The sequence below is a fragment of the Amblyomma mixtum genome, chromosome 2, assembly GCF_055824585.1.
Source record: "Amblyomma mixtum isolate Tamu chromosome 2, ASM5582458v1, whole genome shotgun sequence".
In the NCBI taxonomy this organism is placed as follows: domain Eukaryota; kingdom Metazoa; phylum Arthropoda; class Arachnida; order Ixodida; family Ixodidae; genus Amblyomma; species Amblyomma mixtum.
This window is the reverse complement of record NC_143013.1, coordinates 305,468,224-305,482,400: the sequence shown is the minus strand read 5'-3', so window position 1 is coordinate 305,482,400 and position 14,177 is coordinate 305,468,224. Positions and strand designations below refer to the sequence as shown.

The following is a 14,177-nucleotide window of genomic DNA, read 5'->3' as shown; positions in this document are numbered from 1 at the left end:
CCCATTACGCGAACGTTACGTTTCAAGGTTGACACTGCCCAGCGCCAATGCACGCAAAGTGTAAAGACACGGTTGTTCCTTAGCATTTTCTTCTATTGTACAAGCAATAAAAATTTCGAATAAAAGCTGTGAATGCCCCGGATGTCGTCGTTGACCCTTACATTGCACAAAAGTAAAAATCAAATGATCGATTTATTGCAAAAAATAACGTTACTCCACGGTTAATAACTAGCAAATTACATTCAATTTTGAGCGTCCCCAACCAACAAAAATTACCAGATGTATGCTCCGGCGGATATGTGAAATCAGCAGCAGACTCCAGCATCATTCCATAATCTGCTGATGAAAAACGACACCCAGTGACATTTTACGTGCTTTCGCCGTAACGCATAACTTTTGCCGTGAATGATCTCGCAGCCTGCCTTATGCATCTCTGGAAGGTCAAACTGGCTCGAGAAATTAGCTGGGAAATGAGGTTTGTGCAATACTGTGAGAATCTGTTAATATTTTTGCGTCAAAAAACTCAAACAATCGAAGTTAGTGCAGTCATCATTGTATGTGATAAACTAAAATCAATAAATGGGCATAGCCTGTAAGGCAAAAATGTGGTTCACTCCTAACGCTCTCATTGTCATTGCAAAGACGCATAGAATAGCATTCAAGCTGCCCCTGTTGCCGATGTTTCTTCACTCGGTTCATAACAAATATCTCCTCCACCCTCTCGCACTGATTGAAAGGTTTATGGAAAGGCATACAATGCGCGCGTCTTTCCAGGATGCCGCGATGTCGAGTGAAGCTCGTTCCACTACAAAACATGCGTTAGGGCATTGAGTACATAAGCGGTAGGAGTCGCTTAGAATATCTAGTAACCTTATACCCGTGCCACACGTCAGATTTATTGTCACTAAGTGCTTACTGCCTTAAGTTTTAATGGCATTTGTGTGGTGCCACACGCATAAATTTAATGGCACTAGCCTTACTGCCATTCGCGACCTACTGAGTTCACCACAACTCATTCGCCCGTGCAATGCGTACTCTCGTTCCCATTCCACACACAGAAAAGCATGAGTAACAACTTCCTAACCAGTAGCAAACGGTTGATTCGTAACTTTGCCAGATTAAGCATCTAATATATGCCGTGTTTTCGATGCGAAGAGCGCCGTTTTAACTAGCGTTTTTGACAGGTACTCTCGACTTGTGTGCCGACATGCGACTTTATGGCTACTTTTTTTACTTGTAAAGCAAGAATAGCCGTATTTTCTGGAAAATCATTTTTACATTACATTTGAACAACATTCCCGATATATTGTGCTCATTAGCACTGTTTACATTCAGATGAAATTTTCGACTGCCTTGCAAGCGTTATCGTCATCCTCACTTTCGATAATGGCATTAAATGTGAACGTGTAGCACCAACTCCGAAAATAATGGCATTAACAAACTTAAGGCCTTAAGCATTTACTGCCATTTCTTGTGCGCGTGTGGCACGGGTAACTGGTGGATTAGTCAGTAACTATTTACGCAAGACGAGCTATCTTAATGAATACAAGCGTGTGCTACAAGCGTGCGCATGAAGGAGTTATAGGAGGGCCACTAGAGATTCTAAATGACACCCACAAAAAACGGCCAATGCTCCCCGGACGTTCCCGTGGAAGGATCTTCTCTCGACATCACGGTATCCTGCAGAGACGAGCGCGTTGCATATCTGTCCACCGACATCTACGTTCACGCAATATGGCGGAGCATAGTTGCTGTGAACAAAGTTATTAAACGTCATCAACAAGGGCAACTTCGAAGCACAACTGGTGTGGAAGTTTTCGGGGTTAGGGTGGCCGCAACAGGCAAAGGACAGGGTTAATTGGAGAGACATGGGAGAGGCTTTTGCCCTGCAGTGGGCGTAATCAGCTTGGTAATGATGATGATCCTGTATCCTACGCCGAACCCCTGGTCGATGGGCGATTTTCATCAACTCCAAAGCAGCTCTACAAACCCTGCCCAACCTGTTGAATAAAATCAATCACCAGCCTGGTCACTACGTAACATTTCAGTCGATACCAGCTCAGTGTGTCATTCTAACCAACGAAAAGCAGATGAAGAGGCCCGAAAGGCCTACAGCATCAGAACTACAAAGGATTTTCTTCATTAAATCTAGTACGTCCCAACTGGATAAAAGATGCCCATGAAGAAAAGAGTCAGCTCTGGAGCTCGCCGTCACACTATTACCCATTTCTCCACCCAATCGACCCACTACTCCAATCTAGGCTACCGCCCAGTCTTCCACACCAACTGGAAGCTTTATTATCGTCTACGTTTGAACTGCGTGATTACAAACAGGTTGCGATACCGTTTAGAACAAGTGAACTATCCGAATTGCGATAACTGCCACTAAATAGAAACAGTATACAAAATATTCTGTTTGAAGGCCAAGCGTATGCCGACGACTGTGCGTACTGGGAACATTGTATGGTGCCGCTCACTCAAGTGCCTAGTGCACAGTGTGTTAAGGCCCGTTCACACTTGCGAGTCGCAGAGGTCGCGCGACTGTTTTGGTCGAAAAGCGACAGTCGCAAACGGTCGCCCTGGTCGAAAAGCGACAGTCGCGGGCCAGTCGCTCGGTGCTCGATTTTTCAGCCTCGCGACTGCGAGTCGCAAACCTCTGAACCAATCAGCGAGCGAGCCAAGCTTCCGGCAACGACACCGCTCGCGGGCGCGCCGGGCGACGACCTGCGCTGCTCCCAGCGGGCTGCCGTAGTCGTCGCTAAGCCTAGCCGGTTTCATATCGATGTCGCAACTGAGGGCGCTTCGGATCCTGGCCAGCGCTAGTAATTAAGATGCTGCTTTCGTCACCACTTTATTGTGGACCTTGTATCATAATAATATCAAGACATGCTCGACTTCCGCGACGCCTTCAGCAGCGGAGCTAGCAGACAACAGTCAAGCCGCATGGAGCAGCAGCAGCAAAGCGGCGCTCTGGGAAGAAATTTGCTTTTGTCGCTGTTATCCCTTCTACCAGCAACTCGGTACTGGCCAGCGATCTTCAAAAATGATTCATTTTTTACATTCCTGTACCCAAGGGCTTGGCATGAACGCGAACAAGCAATATTTGCGCATTTTTGTGACGCCGCGGCGGCCGGCGTACTGCAGGCTGGTAGGCCGGCCCTACAGAGAAGCGCGCCTCTGTCATCGTGACGCTTGTACGACCTCGGTGCACATCAAAACCGTCACGACAACCTAATCTTCGCTCGGGTAGTTGTATTACATTGCGAATAGCAGTTTAGACTATCGAGCGCGAGTACAGGAGGCGCGGCCAAAACAGGCGAAACTCTCGTAAGCGCGCGAACAACGTCATTCCCGAGAGTTTTCGCTTCAAACGAGAATCTAACGAGAAGGCGACCCGCTGGTCGCGCTTGCAAGTGTGAACAACGGTATTGTCGAGCTGCTGCTTGGTCGCAAGCGACTGCGAGTCGCACGCCCTTTGCGACTCGCAAGTGTGAATGAGCCCTTAGGTCCCTTAACCTGCTCTGCGCAGCATAGACTTATAATCAACCTTATATCTACCTATTTAGAAGGCACTCTAATATCTCTGTAAACCTGACAATCATGCACTCTTCACAATTTAATATCTTGTAGCATTACGTCTGATTCTCGCAGCCGGTCTCCCCTACGGCGCGGCGGCGACGGAGGCGGAAACCGCGGCCTCAACGGAACGGAGAGTTGTTCTAACCGAGAGAGGCGCCGGACACCGGCAAGCCAGTTTGGGTGGGCGCTCGCTGCTCAGTGCTCGCTGCTGCTCACTGCCCGCGCACCCGCACATCGCCGCCGAAGCCGCGACGCTCGCCAGCGCTATCTCTCGGTCGCAGCAAGCAAGCGGTGGGTCACGTGAAGCGAGCTCGCGCTGTGAAGCCTGTTTCACATGCAAGCGAATATACTAGCGAATCCTGCCGCCGCGACGGAAAAACCGGTTTTGAGTCGTCGCTGCGACGAGCGGCGAGGTTTCAACAAGTTGGAAATTTTCGCTGCGACGCGCCGCTCAATCGCTCAGTCGCTTGCATGTGAACCGGCCTTGACAGGCGCGCTCTCCGTGGGGCGAGGTTCTGTCGCCGCCGCTCTACGAAAACGTAGAGCAGGACCCGGCGGCACCGGCCGCCCGATTTGGGGGGGAAAACGATCCAAAAACCGGTCCCTCCGTCGGCTGCGGGCGCCCTTAGCCTTCCACCTTTCTATCCCAATGGCATGTCAGCTTATTTTTCATGCCAGCTAAAATCTCTGCTTTTAAATGAAAGGGTTTCTCTGTCTGTAATAAGTCCACAAATGTGGCGGTTCGAGCTATTTGGTGCATATACGTCATTTCAGAAGCGCTATAATTTGACACGGACACAGCGAGACAAACAAGGAAAAGCGCTATGCAATGACAGAGAGCTTCAGAAGCGAACTACCTTTTCGGGTTACAAGCTGCACACCCATTCGTTGAATTTAGCTCTTACTACCTTGAAGTGACGAAGAAATGAGTTGAAATAATCTTAGCAGGTAGCTCTTCAAGAAAACGTAATCTCTTTGCGCGTATAAAAAGGTGAACATACGCAGACTCTGCTCCGGGTAGTTCATGACCCAGTCGGCGGAGGACCCGAGGAGGTAGTGCAGGAGGAAGACGACCTTCTTCTCTCGGCCGTGGGGGGCCTTCCTTGGGCGGCCCTTCAGACCAAAAGGCACACGCTGCACCGACAGCACGAAACCATCGCTCGTCTCCACGTCGTACTCTTGCACAGGGTAGCCCTTGTCGACGATGATCTGCGACTGCATATCGAAAGGTCCTTAACTTATGCCACTTTTCTAACCCGTAGGTGAGTACCGGAGCGAATGATAGGCGCAACGTTAAAAGACCGGAAGCGGGTGGAGTGAGTGACGAAACAAACGTAGATTAATCACATCTTAGTCGAAATTAAGAGGAAGAAATTTGCTTTAGCAGGGCATGTAATGCGAAGGCAAGATAACCGCTGGTCCTTAAGGGTAACGGAGAGGATTCCAAGAGAAGGCCAGCGTAGCAGGGGACGCCAGATAGTTAGGTGGGCGGATGAGATTAGGAAGTTTGTAGGGATGCGGTTTGCAGCTGGCAAAGGACAGGGTTAACTGGAGAGACATGGGAGAGGCCTTGGCCCTGCAGTGGGCGTAGTCAGGCTGATGATGATGATGATGACCAACAGCTCCAATGCGGATGACTCCATAGTGCGTCGACTGTAAAGAGTAAGCGGCTACGGTGTCGACAGCTATATTGGGTTCGTTCATACTTAACAGAAACCAGAGCAAACAGGAAACATATATTAAAAAGAAGCTACACATGCAACTGTTTCTATGTTCTCTCCTTTGTGTTTCTGTGCTATGTTAATTGTTTTTGCGAGGCTTCCTTTCAACCAAGATGGTAATTTTCGCGGTAGCCAGTAGGGAAGTGTTCTTTGCAGTTCCCTGGCGTCTTAACAGTAACACTTTTGGGCACAGCCGGTACTTGTCCCGTTCCTGTAGATAACCACCTGCATGTGCGACGAGGTTCCGGTGTATTACTGTGCAGTAAAACAACCCAATTTACAGACCATAGTTGTGAACTGGTAGCCATAGATGGATTTTTGGGCAATCCTTGGAAAGCAAAAAGTGAATGGGGGGGGGGGGTTCCTTTTTTTACCGCTTTGAACCTTTTCAAAGCTATATACTTAAAAAGAAAAGGCCGAACGTAGTTCTTGAAGAGAAAATTCCTTTCTCGAGGGGTAAAGAGGAGGCTATAGCGCTGTCCCATACCGACATCATTCCGCGTGGCGCTGCACACTCAAAATCACCGCGGGAAATTTGAATGCTCGGCACATCTCACTGTATCTATGACCGTCGGAAATAGCTGGTATGAGCGCAGTAAGCGTTTTACAGGTAAGATTTTGAAACGAAGAAGAAAAGTGGGCCACGATAATCACCACGTTAGGAGGAGGAGGTCATACCTCGGCACCATGAGAGGTGGCTCACTCACACTCACTACTACTCACACACACTCACACTCATGTCCATTCACACTCACAACCACTCACTCACACTCGCACTCATGACCACTCACACTCACAACCACTCACTCAAACTCGCACTCATGACGACTCGCACTCACACTCATCATCACTCACATTCACAACCCCTCACTCACACTCATGACCACTCGCACTCACACTCAGGTCCACTGACACTCACAGCCACTCACTCACACTCGCACTTATGACAACTCACACTCACAACCACTCACTCACAATCACAACCACACACTCAAACTCACAGCCACTCACTCGCACTCATGTCCACTTACAATCAAAACCACTTACTGACACTCATGACCACTAGCACTCACAACCACTCACTCACACTCATTTCCACTCACACTCATACTCATGTCCGCTCACTCGCATTTACGTTCAGTGTACTGTTTCCTTGTTCGCTGACAACGGAGGGTATGAGAGATTTACTGTCGCGGCGACTGTCCTCGTAGCTCCCCTAATATTATCCTGAGTCGCAATGATGTGGTGGTGAGCTGCCCAGGCTTTGTCGGGCTATTTGGCCAATTTGTACAGTTTCGATGCTCGAAGAAAGTAGTCACTCATCACGCATATTCCATGCACCGAATGCTACGCACCTGTGCTCCTGCGCTTGCTGCTGAGACGATGATTGCCTGTATAGCGTCAGCAGCTGAGATGCTTAGACAAGTTTTTGAACAGTGTCCATAGGCGTGCGCAGGGTTCTCCATGAGAATGAGCCAAGTTTTAGCGCAGTGCCCCCCCCCCCTCCCCGCCCCCCACCTCAACCATCTCTCACCTAGGCCCCTGCCGCCAAAACAGAGAGCAAATATGAGGAATGATTATAAAACATTTATTTCCATGTGATGGAATTGCTAAATATACAGGATATCAAAGAGGTGTAGTTTTTTATTTTAATCTGTAACATCGGCAGAGGAATAAAGGGTATAGAGAGGATATGCGGCTGGTTTTTTTGACGCTCAAAATGTGAACAAGTGAGGGGAAAGATTCACAGTATTGCGAGCGTCTCCAAAAGAGGTCTTGTCTCCACCCAGACGAAGACAGTCCTCTTGTTGAAACGTTCGCAAACACCCTGAGGCTTTCCCTCCCTTGTTCACCACGTGAGTACCGGCAGAGGAAGGCAGTCACTGCGTCGCTGAAGCATTGATGTAGCATCGCACTTCCGGAGTAATTTCCGTTCTCTCTAGACCACAGAAACTATAACAGATTTGTTTTTTGGTTACTGTCACAGCAAAAAAGAAACTGAAAAGATTGCCTCCAAAATGACCTGGCAAGTAAACAGTTCTTGGAACGCATCATCAGAGGTCTTTGGCCGTTAAAAAACCTGCTTGGCGGTAGCACTGCACTGTAAACAATGACCGAATAGGTCCGACAGATTAAATGTATGGGGCAGACTTGGCGATTAGGGGGAAAGGGGAGGGGGGGGGAATGGGGGCGCACCTCCTTCCCTTGTGCGTGTGCCTATGACGGTGTGCAAGTAATAATAATGAGTTTGCCTTGACAACATTCTTGGATGGTGTCTAATTACCAAGATTTGGTCTTCCTTGACAATGACGTGTCCGTGACTCTGCATCAACTCATTGGAGTCAAGTGACGATTATGAATACTTTTCGCGGCATGGAAAATGGAGCGTGTTTTTCAAAAGATCGAGTGATTTCCACACACAAAGGAAAATGGCTGGAATGGGTCGCAAGTAGAGGATTTCCCCGCGTAATAACGATGCTATGGGAGGTTGCCATTATCAATCCATTTACAAAACCTACTAAGCTTACTATGTGTGACCGATCTGTGTACTGTACATGTCTGTATTGCCCATAATCCCTGTCCGAAGGAAGTTTTACAAACCAACGCGGTGTTTTTGAGGCCAGTGCATGCGGAGACCACGTGCGCATCCGGGTGGTAATAGGGGGTGCTTACTTTGCACGCGATTATTCTCCAACGTCGTTCTCGGAAGAATGCATATGCAGCTAACTTGTTAGCCAATTTGAGCCAATCTGAAATGATATGACTTTACTGGGAAAAAGCGCTATCCAGAAGTTCTTGGTGGAAATCATAGTATCTGCTTCAAATGATGCCTCATGCTGTCCAGATATCAGTTAGGGTAAGATTGCTGAAATCGGTGTGTGCCAACAGAAGTTAATCCCCTTGCTGTACACGAAAAATGAACAAAATAGCATTTCACGAGCTCATTTCCGTTTCACTCGCCAAATGCCGAAGATTAGGCGGCACAAATGAGAACCAAGCCTCGCATACATACAGCGGAAGCTTCTATGCAGTTGTTGACTTGCCATGGCAGCCCCCACCTGCTCATATTGCCAACGGCGTAGTTCTGCTTACATGACGCTGACGGGAGCCTATTCATGACCAAAGAAAAAACTTTTTTTTTTTTTTGGACTCCGGGGAGAGCGTGGGGGAGCTTAATTTTCAACTCTTTCCTGTTCTGCGAGCACAGTCCAGAGTCGAATATGTCGGCACCCTTCGAACTGTTTGTGAAAAGCTCCTGGCCCCCCTTCCGCCCGCCGCCCTAAGTTTTCTGTTCTCTTCTGGTCACATTTTTGGCTGTGGCGTCGTATGTTTTTTTCTTCAGTGCCTTAGCAGCACTCGCTTGCACGATACTTTTAAGCAAAACGAAAAACTGTCGCCCTAGCTTGATTCTTATTAACTTTCAGTCGCGTGTACTGCTTTTCTTTTGTAGTTTTTTTTTTCTCGACTGAAACGGTGACAATACTCAGACACATTCTATTTTATATCCCTTTCCCGAGTACATAAAAATTAATTTCGAACTGTACGTCCAAGCAATCAAAAAAGGTCCGGCAATTTGGTTGCCACCTCATATCCACTGCCGAAAATCGCCGCAACGTTTCATCACAGTTGAGTTTCCCTCTCAATCTTGCAGAGGTAAATTACGTTGATGATGATTATTGAAGGGTGCTTGACGTCTTGCAGATTCGATATTGCTCGATCACGCTGCCAGAGGACACTTCTGGAGAGGTTAACTTTTTATTATCAATTAATAAAACAAAGAAAGATACAAGCAAGGAGAAAACTTGTTTACATTTGACTGACCAGTAGCTTTACGTGACGAAACCAGCCCTCGGTCCCGCCCAAACACTCGATTTTAAACCCTATGACCCTGCCGTCGGTGGAGACAAACCAATCAGGTAACTCCACAAACATCAACCCAATAAATCATTGGGGAAAGGAAAACGTCGCCAGTCAACAACTGTAAACGGACAACACAGCCAATCAGTGATTTTGGAAAGAAGATAACTCACCTCCACAAACACTGCACAAATATGTACATTTTCCACCATCAAGATTTCGGAGGTTTCTCCCTTCGTCCCGCGAGCTTCGCAAACATTCTCGATTTCCCACGGTGCAGGTTGTTTCAACCTCTGGTAAACTCAGGTTCGGGGAAAGTCACCTCAAGGCCCATCTGTTCAGTACCATCACTTACAAACTGTCTTCAAGCCTGTAGCTAGCGTGGCAATGTCCTGTTGACCGCGCCTCAAGCTGTCAACGCGTGCTGCCATAGACATGGGACAAAAGCTACACGACGAGGATCCACCTTTCCGCAAGAACGTGCACAGTGGGATGCGACCTGACGTATATGTTCCCGGAGGGTGTTTGACCTTTCCCTTATTCTCGGAATCCGTCGCTATCCCGCTCCCCTTATACCGCTGGGCAGCCAGTATGACTCATCCCCCTCCCTGCAGTTGTTCGGAGAGCAGAAAAAAAAAACTCAATGGACATTCCTTTATCGCGAACCCGGACGCGACAAACAATGCACAGGACCGCGAACTTCACTACCACCATCAGCACGAAACAATAATTTCTGGCGCAAATTAAAACATAAAATATTGCCGTTTTGGATATCTCCTTGGGCGTCAAAGGCATTACCATGCCTGATGCTATGCATACAAAAAAATGAATTATCAAAACCACATACTTGATTTCCGACGCTGGGCTCTTTAAAGTACATGATAGAAACAAGAATCCTCTGGCGTTACCGAAAAGCGCACTTGGTTTTCGCGTCGTTTCCGGGCTTGAGCCGGGTTTGTGCAGTTCAAGACCTGGGATAAAGGAGGTCGGGTTACCGCATGGGTCAGAGCCTATGAACAAATTACGGCCAGAGGAGAGCTCTGCAATGCGCACACCTGGGCAAAGAAAAAAACCTAAGTCCACTGCAGCACCCGAGGTCCCAACTTACGGTAGTTATAGCCGAGCAGCGTACAGTCGTTGTTTCAGCTGTAAGCATTGTAACTCATATGTATACGAGATCGAGCCATGCGGGGAGCGTGGCAAGAGACATATATCTATATTTTCAGGACTGGCAATTCGAAATTCGATAAAGGGTCTTAAAAAACTTGTATCGGCTCATTGCATCCGCGAAGGGCCTGCGCCCGTGCCAATGGTGAACTACAAAAGCAACGAATGATTGCCGTTCCCGTGCCAGCGGAATCCTTTCCTTCGGTTGTCCAAAGACACCGGCATGATGCCTTATGATGCCTCGAGCGCCTTCAGTAGTGAATATTTGCTTCCCGCAGCTGTCAACCACATGAAAATAGCTAAGCGGGTATCAGCGTCATGAAACACGGGCGACCGACTTCGCTGTCGCTTCCACCCATAGGTCGGCACACTCACTCATGAGTGCACTCATATCGCCTCACTCACACTCACACTCACAGACGTGAGTGTGAGTGAGTGGTCGTGAGTGCGAGTGAGTGGATATGAGTGTCGGTAATCATGAGTGTGAGTGCGAGTGAGTGGATGTGAGTGTGGGTGGTCTGAGTGTGAGTGAATGGTCGTGAGTGCGAGTTGACGTGAGTGTGAGTGCGAGTGAGTGGATGTGAGTGGGGTGGTCATAAGTGTGAGTGGACGTGAGTGTGAGTGGACATGAGTGCGAATGCGATTGAGTGGATGTGAGCGTGAGTAGAGGTGAGTGGGTATGATTGATGAGTGGATGTGAGTGGGCGTGAGTGGCAATGAGTGGATATGAGTGGCAATGAGTGGATGTGAGTGGTGGGTGGAAGCATACGTCGGCACCATGAGCGGTGGCTCACTCACACTCGCACTCATGACCACTCGCACTCACTACTACTCACACACACTCACACTCATGTCCATTCACACTCACAACCACTCACTCACACTCGCACTCATGACCACTCACACTCACAACCACTCACTCAAACTCGCACTCATGACCACTCGCACTCACAACCACTCACTCGCACTCACACTCATCATCACTCACACTCACAACCCCTCACTCACACTCACACTCATGACCACTCGCACTCACAACCACTCACACGCACTCACACTCATGTCCACTCACACTCACAGCCACTCACTCACACTCGCACTCATGACAAGTCACACTCACAACCACTCACTCGCACTCATGTCCACTCACACTCACAACCACTCACTCGCACTCATGACCACTCGCACTCACAACCACACACTAACACTCATTTCCACTCACACTCATACTCATGTCCGCTCACTCGCATTTACGTTCAGTGTACTGTTTGCGAGTATGTTTTTGCAGGCTAGTTGGTGCATAAGCATTGTGGGTTTTTTTTTGCGCAAAAGACACGACACAAAGGAACGAGGTAGACAGGACAAGCGGTTACTAACAACTCAGGTGTTTATTGACATAACATTGCTTAAATATGATATATGTATGCTAAGTCTCTTCTTTCCCTTTTCGTGATTGATAAGAGCAGCTGCTGTATTTAAGCAATGTTATGTCAATAAACACCTGAGTTGTTAGTAAGCGCTTGTCCTGTCTACCTCGTTCCTTTGTGTCGTGTCTTTTGCGCAAAAAAAACCCACAGTGTACTGTTTCCTTGTTTGCTGACAACGGAGGGGATGAGAGATTTACTGTCGCGGCGACTGCCCTCGTAGCTCCCCTAACATTACCCTGAGTCGCAAAGATGTGGTGGTGAGCTGCCCAGGCTTTGTCGGGCTATTTGGCCAATTTGCACAGTTTCGATGCTCGAAGAAAGTAGTCACTCATCACGCATATTCCATGCACCGAATGCAACGCACCTGTGCTCCTGCGCTTGCTGCTGAGACGATGATTGCCTGTATAGCGTCAGCAGCTGAGATGCTTAGAGAAGTTTTTGAACAGTGTCCATAGGCGTGCGCAGTGTTCTCCATGAGAATGAGCCAAGTTTTAGCGCAGTGCCCCCCCCCCTCCTCCCCGCCCCCCACCCCAACCACCTCTCACCTAGGCCCCTGCCGCCAAAACGGAGAGAAAATATGAGGAATGATTATAAAACATTTATTTCCATGTGATGGAATTGCTAAATATACAGAATATTATAGAGGTGTAGTTTTTTATTTTAATCTGTAGCATCGGCAGAGGAATATAGGGTATAGAGAGGATAAGCGGCTGGTTTTTTTGACGCTCAAAATGTGAACAAGTGAGGGGAAAGATTTACAGTATTGCCAGCGTCTCCACAAGAGGTCTTGTCTCCACCCAGACGAAGACAGTCCTCTTGTTGAAACGTTCGCAAACACCCTGAGGCTTTCCCTCCCTTGTTCACCACGTGAGTACCGGCAGAGGAAGGCAGTCATTGCGTCGCTGAGGCATTGTTGTAGCATCGCGCTTCCGGAGTAATTTCCGTTCTCTCTAGACCACAGAAACTATGACAGATTTGTTTTTTGGTTACTGTCACAGCAAAAAAGAAACTGAAAAGATTGCCTCCAAAATTACCTGGCAAGTAAACAGTTCTTGGAACGCAACATCAGAGGTCTTTGACCGTTAAAAAACCTGCTTGGCGGTAGCACTGCACTGTAAACAATGACCGAATAGGTCCGACAGATTAAATGTATGGGGCAGACTTGGCCATTAGGGGGGAAGGGGGGGCGCACCTCCTTCTCTTGTGCGTGTGCCTATGACGGTGTGCAAGTAATAATAATGAGTTTGCCTTGACAATATTCTTGGATGGTGTCTAATTACCAAGATTTGGTCTTCCTTGACAATGACGTGTCCGTGACTCTGCATCAACTCATTGGAGTCAAGTGACGATTATGAATACTTTTCGCGGCATGGAAAATGGAGCGTGTTTTTCAAAAGATCGAGTGATTTCCTCACGCAAAGGAAAATGACTGGAATGGGTCGCAAGTAGAGGATTTCCCCGCGTAATAACGATGCTAGGGGAGGTTGCCATTATCAATCAATTTACAAAACCTACTAAGCTTACTATGTGTGACCGATCTGTGTACTGTACATGTCTGCAGGCAGTACGTTTTCTGTATTGCCCATAATCCCTGTCTGAAGGAAGTTGTACAAACCAACGCGGTGTTTTTGAGGCCAGTGCATGCGGAGACCACATGCGTATCCGCGTGGTAATAGGGGGTGCTTACTTTGCACCCGATTATTCTCCAACGTCGTTCTCGGAAGAATGCATATACAGCTAACTTGTTAGCCAATTTGAGCCAATCTGAAATGATATGACTTTACTGGGAAAAAGCGCTATCCAGAAGTTCTTGGTGGAAATCATAGTATCTGCTTCAAATGATGCCTCATGCTCTCCAGATATCAGTTAGGGTAAGATTGCTGAAATCGGTGCGTGCCAACAGAAGTTAATCCCCTTGCTGTACACGAAAAATGAACAAAATCGCATTTCACGAGCTCATTTCGGTTTCACTCGCCAAATGCCGAAGATTAGGCGGCACAAATGAGAACCAAGCCTCGCATACATGCAGCGGAAGCTTGTATGCAGTTGTTGACTTGTTAGGAGAAGGTAAGTGACGCCAACCAAGTAAAATACAGAAAAAACAGAAAAAACACCACGTTTCGGGACCGGCTCGGCCCCTTCTTCATGGTGTGACTACGGGCGAGCGCAGCTTGGCTTTTGAAGCCCCTGCGTGGAGGACCTCCGGGTCAATGGCCGCAGCCCATGGACATAGGATGAGGGGAGAGTCCCCAGGGAACGATTAACATTCTCTCGTGTTTGCTGAATGTGCCACGACTCAAGTAGACGCCTCCTGCGTGGGTTAGCTTCCGTTTCCAATACAATGGTGCTGTCGAAGTCAATTGGATGGTCACACCCTTCGCAGTGTTCGGCCACGGCGCTGCGTTGACGATTGATGTGACGGACG

General features: G+C 48.1%; 1 protein-coding gene across 5 annotated transcripts in view; it reads right to left on the bottom strand.

Moving 5' to 3' along the window:
• Positions 1 to 14,177, bottom strand: part of LOC149364791 (gastric triacylglycerol lipase-like) — a 71,752-nt gene that overhangs the window by 19,132 nt on the left and 38,443 nt on the right. For all 5 annotated transcript variants that reach the window (XM_089574717.1, XM_089574718.1, XM_089574719.1 and 2 more), the window contains one exon: positions 4,581 to 4,794. In XM_089574717.1, the coding sequence (XP_089430843.1) occupies positions 4,581 to 4,794 (214 nt within the window). The remainder of the gene's footprint in view (positions 1 to 4,580; positions 4,795 to 14,177) is intronic.